This window comes from Thunnus albacares, chromosome 23 (genome assembly GCF_914725855.1).
Source record: "Thunnus albacares chromosome 23, fThuAlb1.1, whole genome shotgun sequence".
NCBI classification, from domain to species: Eukaryota; Metazoa; Chordata; class Actinopteri; order Scombriformes; family Scombridae; genus Thunnus; species Thunnus albacares.
In genome coordinates, this window is record NC_058128.1 from 11,876,017 (window position 1) to 11,901,943 (window position 25,927).

At 40.9% G+C, this 25,927-nt stretch overlaps 1 protein-coding gene across 2 annotated transcripts in view; it reads left to right on the forward strand.

Annotated features, from left to right (window-relative positions):
- Nucleotides 1-25,927, forward strand: part of plxna4 (plexin A4) — a 241,569-nt gene that overhangs the window by 190,014 nt on the left and 25,628 nt on the right. For both annotated transcript variants that reach the window (XM_044344049.1, XM_044344050.1), the window contains exons 12-23: nucleotides 1,184-1,374; nucleotides 5,779-5,930; nucleotides 7,101-7,224; nucleotides 10,160-10,296; nucleotides 10,907-11,074; nucleotides 11,261-11,354; nucleotides 13,357-13,596; nucleotides 14,178-14,324; nucleotides 15,225-15,459; nucleotides 17,079-17,221; nucleotides 19,722-19,990; nucleotides 25,001-25,067. In XM_044344049.1, the coding sequence (XP_044199984.1) occupies nucleotides 1,184-1,374; nucleotides 5,779-5,930; nucleotides 7,101-7,224; nucleotides 10,160-10,296; nucleotides 10,907-11,074; nucleotides 11,261-11,354; nucleotides 13,357-13,596; nucleotides 14,178-14,324; nucleotides 15,225-15,459; nucleotides 17,079-17,221; nucleotides 19,722-19,990; nucleotides 25,001-25,067 (1,967 nt within the window). The remainder of the gene's footprint in view (nucleotides 1-1,183; nucleotides 1,375-5,778; nucleotides 5,931-7,100; nucleotides 7,225-10,159; nucleotides 10,297-10,906; nucleotides 11,075-11,260; nucleotides 11,355-13,356; nucleotides 13,597-14,177; nucleotides 14,325-15,224; nucleotides 15,460-17,078; nucleotides 17,222-19,721; nucleotides 19,991-25,000; nucleotides 25,068-25,927) is intronic.

Consider the following 25,927-nt stretch of genomic DNA (forward strand, 5'->3'; position numbering starts at 1 on the left):
ATGTGCTTTACTGTCATAAATTTCAAAAGAGCAATATTGGCAAAGCATATAGATACAGCTGAGCAAAATAATGCTAACCTAACCTAAATTATCAATTGTGAATCTAAGTAAGCAAAGTTAAATTACTGTCAGTCACCTGTCATCAGGATGAATGTAAGTATACATAAGATATATTTCTCTGCCCCTCACTCTTTTTTGTCCATCTACTGACAGTGTACTGTATGTGGAATGACAGCTCAGTGCTGAAATTTTAAGCATTCAGCATTCAGCTGCTGAGCTTGATTCAGTTTGGCCACTGGCAATCCACCACTGTGAGTGATCCATGCTGGGGCAAGAAAACAGTAGCATGCTGGGGGTTGTGGTTCTCTGACAGGAAAATAACTCATTTTAACCAAAGGCAGTGGAGTCAGGCATAAGAAACCTATTGTTAAAATGTGGATGATATGCTAACATGACACTGTGCTGTAAGGCAAAGTTTGCACAGTGTTTGCGGTTGTGTGCATGTGTGTCTGAATCAAACACAGAGTACAAAATGTATCCCTGAGTGTAAGTCTAAAATCAAAGAAGCAACAAAAGTTACAGAGAGATGCTTGAACCAGAGAATCATCCCTAGCCTTCTTCTACCTTTCTTTGCCCGTGGAGGAAGTGGCTTCTACTGTAGGGCATCATCTGATGGACAGATCACACATGCATCTAATAGCAATTAAAAAGAAAATGGCTGGCCCGTTGCCATGGAGATGATATGTTAAATCTGTGGTGGGTGAGCAGAGGCGAGAGGTAGCAGTGTAGGAAACTCAAAGAGAGAGGGTGGGGGGGGGGGGGGGGGGGGGGGGGGGGGGGGTATATAGTCATGATGATAGATGGAGAGATAATGAGACAAAGATATCAACGAATGTCACTCTCACAATGTTCCGTTTGTTGTTCGCAAACAGCAGCTGACAGAAATTGAGGGAGATAGGTAAAGAATCCAAATTGTAGTTTGTTCTGTGTTTTGAAGTGTTTGTCAGTCATTTAGGCTTTTGCCTAAAATATATTTGCATGCATTTGCAATTCTGTAATCATTTGTACAAAGGTTGTTCACTCAAAGTTCTCTACTCTTTCTCCTTCTCATTATCTTCTTCCCTCCCTCCCCTCTCGTCTTCTTTCCCTCCTTTTCTGCATTTCATTTCTCCCACTTGCACAGTCCATCTGTACAAGTGTGACGCCCAGCGTGGAAGCTGTGGTTTGTGTCTGAAGGCAGACCCACTGTTTGGATGCGTTTGGTGTAAAGGAGAGAACCGCTGCACCCTCAAGCAACACTGCCCCCACCCTGAGAACCAGTGGCTGGAGCACAACGGCATCAACAGCAAGTGCACCCACCCACGGATCACTCAGGTGAGACACATACACTAGAATACACATGCGTCGGTGTTCACATACAGTAAGTCTGCATATGCAATACAATACTATACACACAGGCACTTACATGTGCCAGGAAATGCAAACACTGATGGAAGTGCTTTTTACTCAAAAGCCCTAAATACACATCTTAATTACAGTGCACTGATGGGGACATACTTACTCATCACATACTAGTTACCGCAGAGACATTGTTGCAGTCGATCATTTCAACATAATGGCAGTGGCTGTGAGTCACTGGTAGCTATTCAGTCTGACAGGATTTGAGAAACTATATATTTTACACCTTTTTCAGTGCAGTTACATATATCACCCATCAAAAAGTTTTAATAATAATGATATCCTAGAATCAAAATTACAGCAATCATGAACTGGCACTTTTTAGATATCTTTTCTCTAAACAGTTAGTTGGACAATCGTTGCTTTTGACATTTGAATTTACTCCTCTTACCATTTGAACACACTGACAAACACTCAGACAAGAAAGACTAATCATCCTCACTCTTGATGGTTATGAATCACCTCTACACAGATGCAGACCTAACCCCCACTTAACCCAGCATGTTCCTGAAAACCACAGACGCTGTGTGAGGCAAATAGATTTGACCCACGGAAGACATATAAAAGGGGTAATAGCAGAAGGGATAAGGGTCAGTGAGATGGAGGATAAGAGGATACAAAAGAAAGATGGATGGAAAGCTGCCCAGATGAATGGGGAGGAGGATGGATTGGGTTTACATGAAAGAGAGGTGGTGACGGATGGGTGGACTCAGCCAGAATAGTGTCGCATGTGGCTGAAGGGGTTGGAGAAGACCCCCGCGCCCTCCACTTTTCCCCATGATGGATATAAAGATCCTCTCTGCATCATTTTCCCGAGGAGAATTGGGAGCAGATGGTGACTGACTGGAGAGGAAGGGATGAAGCCAAACGTGGATAAAAAGGACAGTGAAGGGAATCCCTTTTGGTGTCCTGGGGAGTGATGGGCTTGGACAGAGAGAGGGAAGAGGGATACAGGAATGGAAGTGTAATCTCTTGTCCGCTTGTCCTTTTATCATTCTAGATGCACCAGCATACAGATAAGTGGCTGACCTCAGTGGAGATTTGGTGAAAGCCATAAACCCCATTGTTTCTTGTAAATTTAATTTTACAGTATAATTGTTCAATTTCTCCATTTTCCTCTATTACTGAATAGTCTGATAGAAGAAGAAAGTCTGAAAGAGTCTGAAATCTATGGACACTGAGGATATTGTCTCCAAAACGGCAGACTTGATTGCTTGACCTTCTCTTCTTCTCACTGATAAGATAAACCATTGTGGTTATTTTTATCCACACAAATCAAATCAAATCAACTCTAAGGAAGGTGATGAGAAGATGGTGATATTTTGTTCCTCGTTCCGCTTATTAAAGAGTCTGGATCAGTCTGATGCTCTCTATCATTCCTCCACTCTAGTGTTTGTCTTCACCCCGAGCAGTGGATTTATTCTTGGAGATGGGCCCTATATTTCTTCTTACATCCCTGAAGCTGCAGCAGGGACATATTGCAGCCTTCTCACGTCCCCCATAAAAACTGTCAGTGGGTGAGGAGTGAGGACTTTTCCAAGACGACCGGGGCCCTAATGCATTCTAATACGCTTCATTATAATGACAACTCCCATCAACAATATGAGAGGGAGAGACTCACATTGAAAGATGGGAAGAGAAAGGGAGAGAGAGTGAGAAGTGATTAAGTGTTTGCCTCTACCCAACCGTCAATTATCTTGTCAAAGTCACAAATCTAATCAACGCCTCATTGCGTCTCTCTCTCTCTCTCTCTCTCTCTTTCATTCTTTTGCTCCTTCCTCCTCCTTCAATATTCCTCTTAAAGTCTTTCTCCCTCTCCATCTTCTATATTTGCTAATAAATGGAGAGCCACACAATCTTTTTAATTGCATGTATTGTAGCCCCGTTCCCAGAAGGCTCTTTTTTTCATTAAGATATCAGCAGGGAGTCTTATTAATCAGACATTGAACCATACGATAGCGATATCTCTCGCATGACAGCGTCAGGACTTCTGTTGTGCATGACCTGGCTCGAGCTTGCCGCTGTCATTTGATTGGCTAGTTCCTTTCATGCCCGGCTAGTTCAATTTGTTTTAGTCCACTTCTTTGAAAAATAATCAAATAGTCAAATGAAAGTCCTTTGATGCACATATGGTAGCAGCATAAAGATTATCCTACTACAACATACCAGATATAAGATAAAGCCAAACACATTCTTACTCAGCACTATACCTATGAACACTGCAGGGGGTCATGCTACCAGCTTTCAACTGAACATAGAAACAATGAGTCTAAGCCTCAGTAAAAATCCTTGGGATCACTATTTTTCAAGGGGGATGGTGACATAGCACCATTAAAGCTGGGCCCCTGCCTGCAGCATGCAGCATGGAGGACTTCTATTTGGCAGAGACAGATATGAGCAGACTACTCTGTGTCCGTCTCTAACATCCATCCATCTGGGCCGGCCTGATGATTTGTACCCACGCACACGTACACAGACACACACGCACACACTCACAGGCTGAAAAGTAATTGTGTGAGTAAAGTGTTGATGGATGTTGGAACCGCCTCATCAACAATGAGAGATGTTATGGATAAATCAAATGATACTGTGATTACTGCTAAGATGTCACCCAATGCCAAGTTTTAAGTTCATCTTATTTAATATATTGTTGTGGTTTTCAGTAAAAACAGGATTGAGAAATGACAATCCCTTGACCCTAAGTCTTGACCCATAGCTGTCACTGGAGCTGCTATTTTGTCGTTTGTTGTCTCTTTTCTGAAGCCTTTTCTCCTGTCTGACCAACCTCATTTTTTTCTGATAACTACATAATATGGGAACAGAAACATTTAACCTTTATCCACAAGGAATTTTAATTAAATTAAACCCCATTAAATAGTCATAATTCTATACATGTTTGTTCTTTTATGTCAGAGCTCTGCTCTATATTGCTTTTGCAGAGGGCCTTGTTAATACTTAAGAATATTCTAGTTTGACTGGCTGTTCGCTAACACTCTTTATCTCATGCCATTGGGGAAGTTTTCCTTTTGACTAAAACATATTAAAATAGGAATTTATAACCAGAAACTAGTTAAAGGCATACTATGCAGGATTTTGCTGTTGGTTTTTGCCAGCTCAACAACACCAGAGCAAGCTGAGGACAGAGAGAGAGAGAGCAGCGGTGGTGAAGATAGCAAGAGGTGGTAGCGAAAACAAAGCCATGAATCAGATAAATAAGACATTTTCTGATTGTTTCACGGCAGTTACATTCTAAAGCGCAAATAAACACGCCCACACCTCCGCACAACCCTGCGGGAAGGTGCTGCATTGCCAGATTCTGTTTGGATGCAGCCAAAGCACACGTTTATCCTGTCTGCTGTGACCTCTCTGCTCTGCGTGTGTGTGTGTGTAGCTCAGCCCCGCCCTCGGTCAAACAGACACAGCGACAGCAGAGGAGCAGCCACACAGCAGCACTCTGCACACAGCAGAGGAGAGAGACGGAGAAGCAGGGGAAACACTGAGGCATATTAAACAGCAATGTAACCTGAGTCCCGACCTCACACCCTGCACGCTCTTACTGGCTGGGGGCTACACACCCGATGCCCAAAGGTTGACGCCCAGAAACGTCCCGAACACAGCAAAATAATAAGAAAATAAGAAAATACAGGCAGAGGACAGGGTCTCTGTTGACACATACACCGCCACACACTTCTAGTGGGTCATAAGTGATGATTGACAGGGATTGTTTTTGAGTCTATACATTGTTTTTTAGGAAAATCCTGATAGTATGCCTTTAACAGTGCACACTGTTAAACCACTGCTCTCTTATGATGACACCTCTGTAAAACATCAATACACTGTGCACTACAGCATCCAAATCTCTATTGCAGTCCAAACTGTTTGGAGTGTAACACATTTCAGATAAAATACAAATAAGGCCATTTGAAATTATTTGAAATAATAGCATATAATGGTAAAAACTGAGATGTGGATAGAGTATGGACAAGGGTTTCAGCTGGTAATGGAAATTACATGCTTTCAATACATTTCAGTTTTTGAATGCACTTTTATTAGGCTTGCTCATCTACATGTGCAATGAGACAACGGTTAACCAGAACTTCTTGATGACAGAACACGTTTAGTGTAGCATTCTTGCTGGCAGCAGGATGCTGCAGATTTTTACTGATGCTTCAGTTTTAAAGTAGGTCCTTTTATTTTCTTCTGCTCAGTCACACCTTACACTGTCAGAAAAATACTCTTGTGATGTCCTAATGGCTGTTATTCAAGAAAACACAAAAACAAATCTTCAAAAACATCAGTCTGTTTTTTTAATCTCAACAGATTACCCCTCTGCGAGGTCCCAGAGAGGGCGGCACGCTCGTGACTATCCGTGGCGAGAACCTGGGACTGGAGTTCAGAGAGATTGAGGGTAACGTGAAGGTGGCTGAAGTGGAATGCACGCCCATACGTGAGGGCTACATCCCTGCTGAACAGTAAGTCACGTTTTATGTTGATGACCTGGCAGCACTAGGTAGTAAGTAGCACATATTTAAATAGTCATTCTCAATTTACATTCCTGCAGATCAATTAATCCCATCTGCATCAGCCAGTTGATATTCACAATTTTTCTAACCAAACCATAAACATTATGTATGAATACAGTCTACACTGGAACCATAAAGATAAGTCAAACAGTATATCTGAACCGCAGGAAAACAAAATCATAAATTCAGCATAATTTTTCTGCTCTACCTATACTTACCATAATCCCATTGAAAGCACAGCTCAACACTTGAGTCAGACATAGAACCAGTGTTATGTTACCTTTGGTCACTGACACGGCAGAGCCATAACAACTCAGCCTGACCGTCAGATCATGAGTTAGAATGCATACCTCAGGGTGTGTGTTAGTGTGTGAGCAGCAAGAAAGTGAGCAAGTAAAAGATAGAGTAAGAGAGAGAGGCAAACTAATGCCAAATTGGCCTGGAGTGAAGTTTAATTTAACTTCAAGTCACAGCAGCACACATAGAGCACAAGAAACTTGTGTGTGTACTGCTGCGGGCACATAGAACCACCCTGGTCTCCACATTTTATGCAGTAATGGCACAAATACATAAACACACATACACACACAAACACACAAGCACACACAATCCCATAATCGTTTTTGAAAGTTCAGAAGATTACATTTAGTTGACATTTCCGTTTAATCCAGTGCTATGGGTCCTTACAGGTGCCATCTATCAAATTATTTTAAACTAGTTTAAAGTTGGCTTATCAACAGATCCAGTGCTTCTTCTGCTAAGAAAGTAAGTTATGTGCCAGCACTTTCTAAGCAAATGCTGACCTAGCAGAAGAGGTAGCTGTATTTGAGGTCATATGTAAAAAAGATAGAGACTTTTTCCTTTTTCTCCCACAGGTTGGCGGTGGAGATGGAGTTGCTGCCAAATAACACATTATTTTTATTAAGGTTTTAACATAGGTTTAAGTCCATTCACATTACACCGGCTGGTCTGTGCAATTGCTGTCAAAGCAAACTGCTGCAAGTTTTTCCAACGGTTGTCACCTAAGCATTTTTGTGTGTTGGATATACATGTGGTTTATATGCATATGTTTCTTTTTTCTTATATATTCCACACTGATGTCTGTATGTGTGTTCACAGGATTGTGTGTGAGATGGGTAAAGCAGAGAAGAGTCAGTATACTGGGAACGTGCAGGTCTGTGTTGGGGTTGGAGAATGCATACCAGAATTCATGGCAAAGTCCTCTAAGTACTACTACTTTGTGGTGAGTCTATTTTCATCTCTTGGTCTTTTTGTATTAACACCTGTATTTTTTTATTTAAAAAATCGCGATATTCGAGACAAAAACATATGTATTTTGCATCATCATGAGATTTGCCTTTTTGTAATATATAGCACAATAAAAATCTGTGTTTTCCTTGGTCACTACATCATTGTGACTTAGGTTTCCTCTGGCTATTTGATGGTTAAAATGACTCTAACTGATGGATTCATTACATTCACTGTTTTGCCTCTATGAGCGGGAAGGCACCCATGCTGCATATGTCACCCTCTGCATGTTAACACCTCGCTGGTTGTTGGTCTGTGTTCTCACCTACTGTGTTAATACTGTATATACTTCATATATTTGACTGTGATCCAACACGGTGTAGTTCTCACCAAGAGTCTCCCTCTCAGCATTTATCTCATGCATGTATCAGCAGTGAGACATGACTGGCAGTCACTGAGTGCTGAACGAGAAAGAAACACGTGCAGTAATAAAAACTTTTTTATTCTGACATGAACACATAAAAACGTGTACATCCTGATTTTGCCAAGTGGTTGTTGTCCTGAGACAAACATTTTGTATGATAGCCATAGGACAACAACTGCCCCAGCCAATCAATGTAGGAATAGGAGTTGCCTCAGCATATTGGATAGATTTTTGACCCTAAATCTCACTGTTGCTTGTTGCCTGCAGCATTGCCCATAAAATTGCAGAATTTTATGAGCTCAATCAACATCAATAAAAGAGGGAAGTTTATACTTTATTAGTTAAAACTAGATATTTTGCTAGTGTCCTTTTAAATATGAGAATAAATCAAATGTCTTATTGAGTCAAATATTATTTGTATTCACAGTACACATTAAATGTTTGCTTAGTATTGGCTTTGTGACTTGCTAACTTGCTCATGTTTGCTAGCTAGCTAAGTTTTAGCTTTTAGCTAGGCACGCTATTAAAATATCATGCTATAACATCATTTGAGCCAGATAGATAGCAATGGTAATTGGTTTTGGCCATGGATGTATTATAAGAGCTGGATACCGGACTAAAAATGGCGCCCATTCAGTCCTATAGGAATTGCTTCCAGGTTTGCTTCCGCATTGTGCGGCCCACTGAATATGCGCAGTAGTGTTTCCCCCACTGGCCCCGCCTGCGAGTTCCTGCTCGGCCCATAGACTTTACATTGTGATGATGACACAGATTTTTAAATCGCTTTTCTTGGCTTGAGGAAAGTTTTACAAATATAAAACCTCCATGAATCAAAAGTTCATAATAGAAAGAGTCATAATTGACGTTGTTTGCACTTCAAGGTGTCCTATCAATAGTTTTACAGACGTCTGTTTTACAATGGTGGTTTATGGGGAAAATCCTTTTTGGGCCGCAGGGGGATTTTTTGCTACAATACCGCAAGTGGCCACTGGGAAAAATTGGCTGCAAGGCTGAGAGGCAGCGCCCTATCCAGCTCTTATTATATATCCATGGTTTTGGCTAGCGACCTGGCTAACTGTCAGCTCACCTTTGTAAGCTAATGTTAGCTTACTTCCATGGTAGCAAAATGCTAATCTAAAAATCGCATATGCATTTAAATATCCTCATAATAATAAAGCTATAGTAGCAGACTAGTGTAAACTTATAAGCAGATGTGAAAACTTTCATGTTGGTCTCAACTTGTAATTTGTGCATCTTTGCAAAGCTGTTTTTACCTCTTTTTTTAAAAAAATTATTTAGCAGGCATTGGCAGCAGGGCTCTCTGTGATGACATCACAAACATTAATTGGCTGAGGCAGTTGTTGTCCTAGGGCTATCATATGAAATGTTGGTCTCAGGACAACAACCACTTGGCAAAATCAGGAGAGCCACACATACAGTAACACACACTTGTGTTTTTTCAACACTCTGCTCTGAATACTGCGCACGATTAATCAGCATCACTCACACTCACTAGCACTCAGAAATAAATCTGCACTTGTTGCCATTATGTACTCGTTTTATGCAGTGGTTTCATTTTTACTGCTTCCCATTAATGGGTGCTGGCTGAGGTTTATTTCTCAATGGGGTCTCTGTACAGGATTATATGACAGGTCTAGATGTTACACCACACAGCAGGCTGGAGATGAGATTATAAGAAGGCCAAAAGAACTGAAGGAGTATTTGCTTTATGCCCAGCTTCCAATGCAGTACATCAGCTCCTGCTGTGTCACTTTGTATAGGCAGGATTAGTGAGTGCAGATTAAGTTGTATAGTAACATTCAAAAGTCGTTTTAGCTGAGTACACTTATTCAGTAGATTTACTTTTTTTCTGGAGCCCACTCCTAGTTTATTAAAATAAACTCAGAGTTTAATCGTATTGAAAACATTTGGGTATCATCCTGTAATGTTAGAAATGCTTTGCCCATTACTGAAGTAGAAAGAGTTTACAGTATGTTTAACAAAGAGTTATGACTGGGCTAAGAATATGTGTGACAATGTGTTGTATAATTTCATTAGAATATAGAGTATGTGTTATATTAACATCAGAGGAGACCAGAAAAGAGACCATTATGGTGTGTCTGTATAGTATTAAATAATAATCTGTTTCACTGTTACAGCATGCTTGTCTGTATTTATTTACATACATTAAAAACATTAACCTAACCACCAACCTTTCTACATATATAAAAAGTTGCTCACATATTTCTACCTCCCTGATTTAATCCCTGCTCATTGGTGATAACTGTAATTTTACCCTGTACTTTAAATACTGTATGAGCCTTATTTGCTTTACTGATCAACCTCTTAGCCTGTACACTTAAGGCAACTTATGGTCTCTCGGTCATTTGTTATTTTTCGAGCACTATAATTTCACTGTAATGCATAATTTATTTTCTACTTTAATTCCACTTGAATTCATTCTCTAATTGACTTATGTAATTTCAACGCTCTGCCCTTTCGCCAGATCCCAAGGATTCACAACCTCAAGCCCAGCCGAGGGCCAGTCTCTGGGGGAACCATTGTCAACATCACCGGCAGCCACCTTGATGCTGGGAGCAACGTGTCAATCATGTTTAAGGACCAGCCATGCACTTATCTGAGGTTAGTGGGGAACAAGCCAGAGCTGACCCTTCCAGTCACAATTAAACAGTCAATCAAAAGCTCAATCAAAGCCAGTGTTAGGCTTGTTACCAAAAATGACTTCTAACCACAGAGATAAACGTCTCTGACTGTTCTCATTTTCACTGCATCATTTTCACTAGATCGTTGTCTGAGTTAATGTGGGAACAGTTATTCTTCCCTCATCAACTGAGACAATTATTTAATATCCTTAAAAAATGCGGGGGTGATCAGGGAATGGTGTCATAAATTAGAAATGATTTCTTATAAATTATTGGGAAAAGACATGTAATTATTGTATAATCCAACACTCAGCCACTTAACTCTAATCAATGCAGAATTCCAAGTTCAGTCAATGAATTATACACCCATGTCCACTTAACCAACCATTCAATGGTTTTATATCCATTTAGTAATCTGCATCGGCAGAGATAAACTAATGAATCTTTCAGTGTCTACACAATGTAATATATTATCTAAAAAATCTATATTAGGTAGCTGTACTGACTGCCCCATGTATACCTTATTTTTCTTATGCAGTTTAACTATATTTGTTACACATAACTAATGTTTCATCCTGTGGTCACTTTAGGAGAGGTGGCCTGTGGCTCACCTGCCGAACCCATGCTTCCCTGCATGGATATGGAAATGTGTCTGTGTCTGTGAGCATAGACAAGGCCCACCTCCAGAAAGACCTGCGGTTTGAGTATGTGGAGGATCCCACCATCACCAAAATAGAGCCAGAGTGGAGCATCTACAGGTAAGGATACTGTTTGGAGTAGGGGATTTTTTTTTTTTTTTTTGAGCAAGATGGTGACTTATGACAGGATACAATGTCTGCAATGTCTTAATTTTGCATCAATGTCTTAAGCCAATCATGCCACCTTCTGTTAAACAAAAAACAGGATAATCTTGAACCTTGTTGTCAATCTTTTTTCTCTTACAGTGGACACACTCCAGTGACAGTGACAGGAACTAACCTGGACATTATTCAAACCCCACTCATCAGAGCCAAATACAACGGCCATGAGACCCTCAATGTAAGTGATTGCAAACACAAATAGTGTGTGTGATTAAACAAGCTGCCTTGTGTTTAAAGCTTTTTTAGATTACTACATCCTGTACATTCAAGAGATCTTGTTTTAGCAAAACAAGATGGATGGTTGGAAATCATCTAAAACAACTGAATTAAATGCACTCACACATGCAGTCTATATAATATCTGCACCACTATCAGTGTTTTGAAGTCCTTAACTTCCCTCAGCAGTGCATGTGAAGGAAAGTTGGCCATAGTGAATGTCAGTGTTTTTTTCTTGCATGACTTAATGCTTCAGTGCCACTTTTAGGTATATGGGTCAAGGAAAAAACTCAGAATGCTAGTGAACAAATCAACAGGTTGCAATTGAATTAATAGAGGATGATGTAATTTCTTTCCCCACTTCTGCAACAGTATAAAGTTTTCACATCGAACCAAAAACCACTGTTTGGCCCTATCAAATTCTTTTTACCCTTTATTCACCATTTGCACCCAGGGGAGGGTAGATAAAACCATGCAAGGGCCTCTGTGATCTGATTGAAAGAAGGGGGAGTAACAAAAGGTAGTAATGTTCTTCATGGTCCATTTGAGCATAAGTTTACATCACATTTAACATCTGCTCATATGTGCCTGTACGAGGCATTAGGTCTCAAGCTACTGTATACGCAGCTTGAACTTTGAACGAACATAAATGAAATGTGCTGATAGATCATTTACCCCACCTCTCACTTTCTGCAAGCAGTTTTGCACTGGGCGAGAGGGAAACAGAAATAAGCATCTAGTGCACTTTCCAGGATTGAGCAAGGTCTGTGTGCTGATACTTTTTTGCAGTTGCCTTCTTGCAGCAATACAGGATAAATGTCGGTGATGTCCTGAAGACCTTGCCAGATTTGTCAAGTTTGATGTTCAAGGAGCCAATTACAGTGACAGGCAATGGTTTGGTTGCACCACAGAGGTTACTTTTGGAATGTGAAATGTCTGGATGAGACCAAAATGTCTGTGAATGAGACCTTTGCTGGTGGTTGATTTGTCAACGCCCTGACAGACCGAGAGGAATGGAGATGTTAGAGCAATGCTAAAGGGTATGTGGTATGACAATGACAGATTGGACAATCCATTCTTGTTTGTAAAACTGGCTCAGAGATGTGAATAAAAAAGGAATTAAGATGAAGAATTTAAAAAAAAACATGTCACATGTCAAATTAAAAGACCAGGCCAAAGACAAAGAGCAACAAACCAAGAGTGAGACATGACAGTGAAAAAAGATGTGAGAGACACTGTAATTGAGTGGTAAAGTGGTATAGAGAAAAGATAAAGAATAAATGTCAAAGGAGAAGAAAAGATCACAGGGTAGTATAACGGGACAGGGGATAAAGAAGTGATGAGAGGGTGGGGGTGTCTTTCTGGAGGGTAATGAAGGAATGGTAGGACCTAGTTATCACTCCTGGATCTTCACACATCAAAGCCTGATTGTGGTGAGACTCCACACTATCTCATTTGGTGCCTCCTTTGAATGAAAATATCCCAACAGGTTTTTCTTTGCACTTTTTGAAATAGAGGAGCTTCCAGTTGGAATTGAGTCTCTAGTGGGCCGAGTGAAATTTAAACCTGTGACATAAAAGATTCACACTATTAACTGGCTTGGCATATAGTGAATTTGGGGCATATTCAAGTGCCACTTTGATAGAGCTTGACTTGCAAGGAGGCGTGAGTGAGGTAATAGGGAACTTAGTTACAGTTTGAGTATGAAGTATATTGAGATTCAGTCACGAAAAATGATAATAATAATGCATAGTTACATGCAGTATCTTTAATAAGATGGAGAGCACCAAAACAACTCCCTAAAGACACACAAAAAATGACAAAATGAGAGTACATAATGTTTATTTTTGTCACTTTACACATGAAAGTCAACATTTCTCTGCTTCAACTAAACTCTCATTTAATTTACAGAAGATGTGTTCATTCATAAATATAAATGTTTCTTTCTGTCTGTCTTCTGCCAGTTGTGCCAGGTGCTAGGCCCTACATCCATGCTGTGCCAGGCCCCAGAGCTGCCCATCAGCCTGGCCAGGCAGCAAGAGGTGCCTGAAAGACCAGATGAGTTTGGCTTTAAACTGGACGATGTGCAGGCTCTGATGGCACTCAACAACACCAACTTTATCTACTTCCCCAATCCAGAGTTTGAACTGCTCAGCGTGTCTGGGGTGCTAGAGCTTAAACCTGGATCACCCATCATATTGAAGGTAGGGGGGATAGATATCACACACCCACTTTGAATTACAGTTAAATCTGATAATTCATCGACTTTCAGTAGAGTGATTCTGAGCAAATTGTTAAATAGAAACAAAACCAAACAAACAAAATTAGGTATTTTGTCACTGATGATTGTTGTTGAAGATTGGTGAAGCAGTGAAACCCAGTTTGGTGCAACAATGTGATTATGTTATATGATTTTGCATACATGGCATGATATTTGTGACAGAAAAATATTGATAATATGATACTGATTTCAACCAAATTGCCTAGCCCTATGCTGCACATATATTGATCAGTGTGTGTTAGACTATCAGAAACAAACCCACTATCAGTGTGCCTGATAATATTAATATTCCATTAAGGTACAGACAGCTCTGCCTATACTAATCATATACAAATCTATTTTATATCCATTACTTGGTTTAATAATTTCAGACTATTACCCATAATATTGTAAATGTAATTTTCTAGTCTAATTTATTATAGGATATAATTATTAATCGCATGAGTAATTCGACCCCAACTCCCTTATCCTTCATTTTAACAATACATAAATACTTTTCTGCAGGGGCGGAACTTCCTTCCACCAACCAATAGTGGAAATGGGAAGCTGAACTACACAGTTCTGATAGGGGAGAAGACCTGCATGTTAACAGTGTCAGAGACCCAGCTGCTCTGTGAGTCACCCAACCTGACGGGTCGGCACAAGGTCCTGGTGAGTGACACGGCACATCCTCACAAAGACGAGAGAGAGAAACAGACACACACACACACACACACACACACACACACACACACACACACACACACACATACACACACACATCAGATAGGCAGGCTATGGTGGAGAAGGCAGGCAGGCAGACAGACCTACAAATCAATTGACAGTTTGACAGACAGACGGACATTTCTCGTGTTGCTTTCTATCCATCTCCTTGTCCACTTCCAGACAGACTACAGCTCTAATCCAATCAGCCATGTGGTTCCTGTTACTGCCCACAAGCAGACAAAAGACAAACAAATAAGCCTTCAATAAGAAGGATTAGGGCCCCAGCAAACTCAATAAAGATTCCATTTGTGGTTTTAAAAGGGACCACTTTGAACAAAGCGCTTCCTGATGTTACCACCTGGACTCAGTGGCATGGAAAGAAATGGACACATTACTGTAAAACAATTAGAAGCTGTACAAATAAACAGATGTGTACACTTTGAATTTGAAAATCAATATATCTGTCTGTCTGAGCTTTGATCTTGATTTTACTGACAAAAAATACACCACAGACCCAAAGGTGGTTCAGGGTGACAATATTATCTTATAGTTTATATAATATTTGTAGTAAGTCTTTACCTTGAGCACCACTGTAGTTCCTTTGCAAGGGTTTGATTGCCATTTCTCTCTCTTTTCTAAGGGTCAGATTAAACCTCTTACAAGTGTTACTGCTGAAGCGATATTTAAATGAAGCTCTTCTCTAATTATAGCTCTGGTTTACTTAAGCACATGTCATGTTTTATCAGTAACATATTCTCTGAAAAAAAAACCCTTCTCGAAAGTAAATTTGTGTATTTACACATAACAGTAATTATAATCTACCTCTTTTTCTATCACTATGCCAAGGCTCGTGTGGGTGGAATCGAGTTTTCGCCAGGTGTGGTCCTCATCACTTCTGACAGCCCGCTTAGCAGCACAGCAATCATTGGCATTGCTGCAGCAGGTGCCTTGCTCATCCTCTTCATCGTGGTGGTGCTCATTGCCTACAAACGCAAGTCTCGTGAAAGTGACCTGACCCTGAAGAGGCTGCAGATGCAGATGGACAACCTTGAGTCACGTGTTGCACTGGAGTGCAAAGAAGGTAAGAGGGGAGATGCTGATGCAGTGGGTTAAATTGATTTTGAATGTTTCTTCCTCCACACGCCCAACTAAATGTGCCACATTGGAAATGTTCTAAGCTTTTTGAATTTATCTACTGTTTCAAACAAGGAAACCTGTAAAACACACAATCTCTAAGTTCAATGTTTTTGTCTTGTGACAACTTCATTAAAAATACTCCAAGATGACTACGGAATCCCATGTTATGTGTGAAGAAATAAAAGTGGCATTTGCAGGGTGAACTTGTTGATGGATGGATTAAAAATACAGTATGTTTAAAGGCGTACTTTGCAGGAATTGTTGGTTGATGTTTGTAAACACAGCATTCAAAGTTGGCCCCTCCTCCCTGGCCCAGTGAGCAAGAGAGAGAGAGAGCACGGTGGTTGAGCAAGCTAGAGCATGAATGAAGAGAGCGAGTGGTGCTGGCGAGAACAAAGCTGTGAATTGGAGTTATAAAATATTTTCTTATTGTTTCACAGCAGTTACGTTATAAAGCGCAAATAACACACCCACTCTCTGCTCCGCATGTGTGTGTCAGTCAAACAGACACAGCAGCAGCAGAGGAGCAGCACACAGCAGAGGAGGGAGGCGGAGAAACAGGGACTGAACCAAATAAAAACACAGCAATGTAGCCTGGTCACTACGCTATGAGTCCCGACCTCATACTTGCACACTGTTATTGGCTACACACACACTGCCCAATGGTTGCAGCCCAAAAGCATCCCAAACACAGCAAAATAATAAATTACAGGCAGTGGGCGGGGTCTCTGCAGATAAATACACCGCCACATACTTGTAGTGGGTTATAAGTGATGATTGAGAGGGATTACTTTATTAGTCAATACATTGTTTTTTAGTAAAATCCTGCATGGTGTGCCTTTAAAGCTGGAGTGCGGGACTTTTGTCTCCCCCTTCTTGCAGTGAAAGTGATTACAAAAATACTGTCAACATGTACTTATGTCATAGGCTCCACCATAGCCTACTTGCTACTGTTGCAGCTGTAAAATGGTGGATAAATAAGTGTCACAAAACCCCAGCGAAATGACTAATTTCGCTGTCAGAATTTGATCCATTCAGTCCAATAACATTTGGAAAGTGTAGAAGAGACGCATGATTTAAAATTATTTTATCCCCCTTCAAGTTCGCAGAGAGCTAACCAGAAGTTAGTTGGCTCAGCTGGCGGAAGTCTGCATTCATGCATTTATCCAGCCGGAATGTCAAACCCAATACCAGATTAAAAACTCTGGTATACTGTGAAATACAGAGAGATTTACCGTGCAGTGATAGGCTTAATCAGAATTGTGTGAACTCATTTGGCAAGGGCTTGAATGTAATGGATGTTCATTTATATGTAAAAGTTCCGCACTGCAGGTTTAGGCTTTTTTGTTATTCAGTATTCCAGTCTCATGTTTGTGAATTCAGTTTATAGTGTCGGTTTATTCAGGGGTATGTGTCGCCCCTTTCAATGCTGCCACTTAATGTGTCTAGGAAACTGATCTAATGGCTGTATGCTATCTGGGATCATAGGATGCCATATAAACACAATCATAAGGTAATTGTTTGGTAAAACTAACCAGTTTGTCTATCTGGTTTATCCATCAGCTTTTGCAGAGCTCCAGACAGACATTCACGAGTTGACCAGTGATTTGGATGGAGCAGGAATCCCCTTCTTGGACTACAGGACCTACACCATGCGGGTCCTTTTCCCTGGCATTGAGGAACATCCTGTACTCAAAGACCTGGAGGTATGGTTGAGCGTTTAACTGATATATTATATATGGAGTGTATCTCCTTTGGTAATTTCTGTATTACTGAAGGAACACCTTGTAACCAGAGAAAACAGTGCTTGTTAAATTTACTTTACTAATAATATTTATATTCTGCAGGTGTGGAGAGTTTTATTGGTGACACAGGAAAAACACTTTGTACATATAGAATAAAAGTCAGGTTCTCAGCTAACATGCTTCAGGGCCAAGTGTGTTGATCAGTAAAGTACACTATAAGTACACTATAGATATAAGAAGTTGTTAATTATTTGCCAGTCAATTTCGCTTCATATTACCACTTGTCTGATTTCAGTGATGCAAACAGCACAAGTTTGTGTACCTGTTCTTCAGTCTCTATCAAATAACAATTGCAATGCAATTAGCCTCATTTGAAAAGAGAGCAAAATGAGCAAGCAAATTAGCAATGTGGTGGGTCACAGTAGGTGAAATTGACGCTGATGTTGTTGTGTTACTGTCTAGTAAACAAAAGCCTTCTGACGGCCGACAACAACACTTTTTCAAAAACAAACAAGGCAGCCCTCAAATCAGGAGAGCAGTCTCATTAATAACTCTAATGATATGAGACACCGCACCGTTTTCTCTCTCCACCTTAAAAACAAATTAAAAGTCAATCAGAGAGAGAAAAGCAAAAAAAAAAAAAAAAAAAAAATCAAGCCATTTATCCCCAGTGGTGACATTGATAGACAGCCATAATTGAGCAGGTCGTCTTGTTCCATTAAGAGAATGATGGACCCCCATTTCACTGCCCTCAGGGTTGGCCACTCTATCCCTGATGAGAATTTCCCAGTAATAAGCAATATTAATTATGTTTTAATTGGTATAAATGTCGGACTGTACGAGGAGTATAATGTGGAATAGGAGCCTAATGAAAAAAGCAGCGGGCTTGTCTTACGCAGTTGATGGCTGCTTAATTGTTATTGATGTGTCGGAGAATTTAAAGTCAAGTTTTTGACTGTGGGCTGTAGACAGTTAGAAATAGCACAGGTAATAAAAAGCCTGTCTAGGTTTACAGAGACAATGGGAAGTTCATGCAATACAGAAAAACTTAGAAATGTCCCCAAAGTCTGAATTATATGTAGAAAGATATTAAGATATATTCTGGCATGTGTGCTCTCGATAGAGCCTGCTTCTTGACATTTTAGTTCCTTGTAACTGTTAAGGTTTATTCTTAGCAGTCAAAATCACTTCCTTTCCCTCTATTTTCCCAACAATTTCACTTTACTCCTGAATCCCATTTGCCTTCTGCTTTTGTATGATTTTTTTTTTTCTGCCATTATATTTCTCCCTTCGCTCTTGATCTTTACAACGGAAACAATTCAGTTTCAGCTGCAAGACTCACTTACTGTCATTTTTACTGCTCCACCTGTCTTCTCAAATATTACAGAGTTACCATGGAGATTGTGAGTAGGTCAAGACATTTTGCTGTTTTGATGCACTGTCGCTCCTTAAAAAAAGATGTTAAAAATCTTTGAATTTGTAAACTTTTATTAATACACACACTGTAGGTGTTTCTCAGATTTCCTACATTCACACACTCAAACATACTGCACATGGTAAGTACTCGCTCTTAGAACACATGCACACAAAACACAGTGCACATCTTGTCAAGCGGTATGAAATTAGACTTGCAATGTAACAATAGCTCCCGGCAGATTACAAGGGATTCCTCCAGGAAAGGTAAAAAGAGAGAACATATGCTGGTTGACAGCCGCATTGGTTGCAAAGAGATGCTGTCTTACGACGAGTGCTCTTGACAGATAAAAAACCCCATAATCTCCATAGGTGCTATTTATGAAAAAATAGATAAGAGAAGCATGTGCAGCAAGTGACTAGTATGAATGGTGCGGGAACAATCTGGGCTCAGATGAGGGGAATTCACATCACTGCATTACCTTTCAACTTGCATTAGTGTGGAACACAGCGCCATCAAAGTAATAAACATTCCCTCTAGAAGCTTAGTGTTTTCCTGCCTTTATTCTCAACCTTCAGACTAGATGCAACAAAAGCTGGAATATGTTTAACTCCTAATCTCCCTAGATTCTGCCTCCTTTGCTCTGTCATTCTATTTCTCCCCACTCCTCATCTTCATTTATTAAGGTGGATTTATTAAATGATAATTGGACTTTTAAGCAGAAAAAACTATACATGCTTTTATTTATTACTATAGGGATTTCTATATACACCTGATCTAAAAATGATAATAATGATAATTGAATATAAAAAAAAATAGTTCACTGTACAAAGGCTTTAACCTAATGTTACTGTAATCGATAAAAAAGATTAAAGCATTTGATCAACATGGAAGCAGAGAGCTATTATTACATTCAAATAAACTGATGCTTAATTAGGTCTATATGTCATTGCCTTCAATGTGCAACACAGAATCTGTACTTTTTCTCCCTCCTTGTTATTTTTAATGTGTTTCAGTAAAGTGAACATTTTTCTTGTTTCCTTACAGGTGCCAGGCTACCGCCAGGAGCAAGTAGAGAGGGGGCTGAAGCTCTTTGGCCAGCTCATTAACAACAAGGTCTTCCTGCTGTGTTTTATTCGCACTCTGGAGGCCCAGCGTGGTTTCTCCATGAGGGACCGTGGCAACGTGGCCTCCCTTATCATGACAGTGCTGCAGAGCAAATTGGAGTATGCCACGGATGTTCTAAAGCATCTGCTGTCTGACCTCATAGACCGCAACCTTGAGAGCAAGAACCACCCGAAACTGCTGCTCCGCAGGTGAGAAGCTGGCACAAAAGAGAACCCCCAAGTTTAACTGTGCTCCTATGACTGTCTGTAAAGTTCTCAGAGTTACACAGCCAGTAGTGACCATTTTTGATGTATGCTTCTTTTTCCCTCTGATGAAAAGTCAAAGGCCCCATGCTAAATACTGAACAGTTGCCACATACATTCATCATCTCTAAATGTACGGTTGTATTGCGCTTGGTAAGGGATAAGAATAAAGTTTTACTAGTTATGTCAACCCTTCTTCAAGGACTGGATATGCCACTTGGTCTTCCCTATCTGTGACACATTTGGATTAACTCCCATGACCTTGAATTGCCTGCTCTATCTCAGAGACACCAGAGTGCATTGCCATGCACATCATTAGCAAAATAATTATGATTAATTAGCAGTGAATCCAATTTCAAATAGCTGAAGAGAAAAAAAATACTCATTTATGAAAAAATGGAGAAAGTGAGAAAAGCTCCCACTCTGGCACAGTCACAATCCTCCCTTGGATTTGTAGTCACTGCATTAATGGCATGCACTTGAGCACAGCACTGTATGTGATTATGCTTCCTGCCTGTGGTGTTTGGTAAATGTGATGGTTACTTGAGTAAACCAGCTTTCTCACAGCTGTTGTGTGTGGTGTGTGCATGTATGTTTATTCTTGTGTTATTCATATAAGATCATGGTATTGGTATGTTGTTTTGCTTGGGGCGTCGTCAGGCAAGACTTGACACCCCCAGAGGATGTGACAGGCATGTCACAAATTAATTTGTCCATATTATTTCAATTAAAATTCTGATTCTCCCTCCGGCTAAACTCTCCCTGCATACATCATGCAGAGAGGCACTAAAATAAATGCTGTTCATCGTACAGTCCAGAGGACATTGGGCATATTCACCTCGTGAAAGACAGTTTAGACTGTACTTGGTGATGCAGAGGGAGATTAATGCTGTCTGGGCAGGAGGCATGATTAATTGCAGCCAGAGCTCACTGAGCATGGTGCAGCCACTAAACAATGGAGTAACCGCTGATCCTGGCAGTAGATACAACATAAGAGATGGCACATACAGCAGAGACAGAGAGAGGTAGCCAAGGACAATGGAGACACTTAAAGCTGTGTCACCAAGTGAAGAAGGCTGACTACTGGGGCATGGAAGCAGAGAGTGAAATCAGCTCTTTGATCATGTAGCTTACATGACTCCAGAGCCTTATATGTGCTATACACAGATATTGTTGATGTATCTTGCCAGTATGAGTTTAGGATGAAATAGTTGTTTAAAAAAGTACTGTAAAAACTATTCTGTAAGCACCATACACCATATTCTGTCACACTTTCTTTTAAAATTCCTTCTTTTCCTCTCCATCTTCCTGGTCATCAAGGGAGAGGGAGAAGGAAAACCTGGAGGTGAAATGCCATCACATCCAGCACTAGAGGGAGAGCACATGTTTACAACAAACGCACGCCCCGTTTGATTGCCCATTTGTCATACACAGATTGTGATGGGCACTGATCAGATTGTATTCATCTCATTCTTCCTCCACGGATGCGCTTATTAGTCCTTCAACATCCCAGCATGCATTTCAGATGTGATGAGGCAGTGTGAGCACGCTACGCCACCCCATAGTGTGGGCTGACTGGCATGTCCTTGGATAGCAGCTGAAAATAGCCCCAGATACACAGGCACAAGGCTGTGAAGATGAAGCTTAATCTGGTCTAGGAAAGATAGCACCCCTCCCTCCCTTCTTCTTCTCTCTCTGTAATTTGTTCTGTCTCTTCTGTCTTTCTTTTTTTTCTTTCGCCCTGTTTTCTCTCAGTGTTATTCTCCCTCACTACCTGCTTCTTTCTGCTCTTCATTGCTCTCCTCTATTTGTCTTCGGTTCTGATGCTTGTGGTGCTTGTGTCACACCGTCACTATCTTTATCTCTCTCTTCCTCTCTTCTCGCTCTCTCAATCTATATTCCCAGCTCTTCCTCCCTCCTCTTCCCCCTCCCCTGTTTTCTTGATTGCTAAATCAATGCTTAAAGTGCGTGAGCAGGGTGTCTCTGGCACAGCATCTGAGCACGGCTACCCACTGACTCCTCTTCCAAGAAATCTCTGTATGTGTGTGTGTAGTGTGTCTCCTCTCTCCACACACAAACACACATCCTTCCATCTGTCCCATCTCAACCTGTGCTGAAGCACAACCACCAGGCAAGCTAACTAACGAGAGCCTTCTACAACCATCTGTCGCTTTCCTTGCTGCATTCTCCTCCTTTAACTCCACTTTTTCCTTCATCCCTCAATCTCTCACTCAGCTCTGCATACCACCATCCTTCTTCCCATCACGCAGAGTAAATAGCCTTTTCATAGCCTTAAATTTAGTTTGGCTGCAGTTGATGCGTCAAAATCGCAGTTTTGATTTTGGTCAAAAGATGAAAGCCCAATATGTTCTTGTGTTGATCACAACCTCACTTTGGCTCAAGCAAGGACACATAGTTATCACACACGGCTAAAGCTCCCGTTGTTTAGCTGTAAGTATAATCTCTGTTGAAAGAAGATTTGTGCTTGTGCATGTGATGCAAGAGCCAGAATAAGTTTCTATGTGTGCACGTGTGCATCAACAAGTCTGTGTCAGAAGCTAGCCATCGCTGTGAGCCTGTTTGACACATATGATGACCAATCTTCCTCACCCAGAGCGTGAGTGGGAAATGGAAATGATTTCTGACTTCAAGCTGTGCTGTTTTTAATATGTGACTGAAACCAGACAAGACTCTCTGATGTAGTTATATGTTTGCAGTTAACACAGTCGCCATCGCTCTCTCTTGCAAGAAAGGAGTCTTGAGATTAAATGTTTCTCTCTGTTTTATGTTTGTGAACATAATGTAATGTGTAGGATTGGTCCTTGAGACCTCATGACTCATGAAGGGCAGGATTATGTTGTTATAGCTATATTAGTTGGATTTTATGTTTGCATCTTCCAGTGGGTGAAGTTACCATTAAAGATGAATTATTTCTTAAGAAGTAACAGTTGTCCAGGATAGTGAAGTGTCCATTTCCTATACAAATACATATTATGGCCAGCTATGGCCAGCTAATATGTTAAATGTGTGTGATGAAGGAAAGATTCCCGTCCACCCTACCACGGTAATCAGCAGGAACGAAGCACTGCCAGGTCCCCTCTGCTCTAGATCATTCTCAATGCCCACTGCCCCTCTGACTGGCTGCCAAGTAGGCAAGCCTGACCATGCCAACATGCCACGGCACATTTCATTGCATTAACCCAAACATAGGTTGTGCTGTGTTTTGAATAACAGCCAAGGAGAGGTTTGGAAAAGATTGTTTGGAAGTTGTAATACCAAGCACTAACGTTAGATCTAAAGCAGCTCCGTCACAGTGCCATTTTTATCCTTGTTCCCCATAGACTGTGCTATGATTGAGAATGAGCATAAGCAAACTGGTGGGGCCGTGCCAAGACTTCTTATTACTGCAGGGCTGGCTCCCGCTGCCAGAAGCATGCACAGACACACACACACACACACAATAAACACTAGTCAGCACACATGGTAATTTCTGAATACATACGCAGTGGGATTAATTTGTGCTTTTTGCACGCTAGCCTTAAAACAGCCGTACGCTTGTCCACTCACACAGACACACACAAAAACACAATATCTATTGGAATTGAGTAAGGAAAAGGAAGTTGAAGGAGAAGAAAAGGGAAGGGCAGGCTTAGCCAAATCATTTCTTTTCATTCTTTTCTTCATTTTCCTTTTTCACTACTCCCTCCCTACTTCCTTTGCTGCGCACCTCCTCCTTTCTCCATGCCCCTTTCATCCCTTTGATAGATGGGCTACATTTGTGGAAATGGAGAGGATTTGGAAGTGTGTATGATTACAGGATCCAGAATTGGGCAGCTAGAGGGAGGGAGGAAGACAGCAAGGACACATGAAAGAAAAGATCAAAGGTGACCTTGTTGACCTTTGGATCTGTGGACGGAGCAAAGGCGGGAGGGGCGGCAAATAAAAGTGCGGGCACAGTGAGAGGCAGGAAGTTAATCCCCCCCAGGTGTTGTGCCAGTGTTGGTGGGGGGTGCCAGGCAAGCCCACTGGCACAGCGGACATCAGGCCCCCCCTCACGCTTTAGTGTGGAGCCCCTCCAAGAGGCTGTCTGAATGGCGAGGGGTGGGAGGGTTGCAGGTGGCAGCCGAAACACTCAGACAAAACCTACACACACAAATAGACACAATGGACACTAATCCTGAAATATTGATGCCTATGGTAGTTTCTCATTGAGAGGGAAAGGGAGGGGTGTGCGGTTGTATGTGTATGTGTTTGAGGTGTTTCTGACAGATTACCCACACACCCCTGCTGCTGGCCAAGAAGGTTGCTGTCAAAGGATATCTGATCCTCGCCTCTGCTCTTTCTCCCCTCGCCACCACCGCTGTTGTTATTATGTATGCATATTAGTCATTCACACGGGATCACTCACACACTGTTGGCCCAGGTCAACACATACACACAGACACACACACACACAAACACAGACACACACCATTTTGCCACACCAGTGGAGCATGGATGCCAGGCGGAGAAAGAGAGGGAGATGTATTCATTCACTTTCTATTGTGCACGGATCGAGTGTTAGTCCAATGAATAGGCAAGGGAGTGCTTGATAATGAGGCCAGTGTTATTACAGAGCCGTTCCAGCCCCTAACGACATCAATCCACTGGGATCAAATAAAGGCTTTTAATTGCTTTGCCTCATATTAAAATCCCCGCCGCCGTAGACGAGCTGCCCTTGGCGTGCCTGAGCATAAAAGCCAGCCGAAAGATTGTCTGAAAGGCCATCATATAGCATGTGCAAAGGCTCTCTCAATTCATGTCATTGCAATTATGTTTGTGTAACGAAAGCCTATTCATTAGCAGCGGTCATCATTTTTACCAGAATATTTGATGATGGTGTTGAATATTTATGATGGTAATAAGAGTGTGGAGGATCATATGTTCATTATGTGCTTTGTGTCCGTCTGTTTGCAGGACTGAGTCTGTCGCAGAGAAAATGCTGACCAACTGGTTTACGTTTCTCCTCTACAAGTTTCTTAAGGTAACTCCTTAACATTTCTTAAACTCTCCTCAACATTTTAAACTTAAAAATTCCATCAAGTAGTTTAGTTCTAGCTCTATCCCACTGTAATTTCAGTTTAGTTTCCATGATTCAATCACAACTCTTTATGGCAGTAATGTAGACTTTGAACTAAAGCAGAACTGTGTTTGGGTATAATTATCTATGCAAATCTATCTATACTACACGGGCTATAACCTATACATGGTTTGGGCCTTCATTCAGAGAATATTGTTTTCATAATATTCAAAAAGATTTTTTTGCAACTGCTTGTATTGATTAAAAACACTCATCTTTCTGTAACTAGCATACAGACGATATATATAGAGGATTAGTTGTCCTCCTCTTGCTAACATGTATCTCCCATGTTGATGTGCCATTGATCAGTACTTTTTACTTAATACGACAGCAGTATTCACTAAAAGCAAAACTTACTATTCCTCTCCACCTTAAAAAAAAAAATGTCACCAAGATCCTGTTTTTCTCCTCCGTCTCTCTGCTCATCCCTTTACTGCAGCTGGGAGGAGAATAAAAACGATGACAAATGGCCAATCTCTTCTGTTTGATAAACAGCAGGCAGGGAAGATGGGGGTGACTTCAAGAGGCTGTCTTTTATGGCATTCTTCACTGTTTATCCATCAAACCTTTCTAAAACTCTGGCTTCGTTTCATCAAAGTTTATATATTAATATAGCTGGTACAGTTTTCTTTAATTTATGGGAACAATAGAGTTTGGGACATGATGTTCATAAGTTTTGCTCAGCAACTTTGAAGGCAAAGCAGTCTGGAAAAACATCAACAACAACAACAACATCTTGGATAGACATTTTTCTCAGATATTGT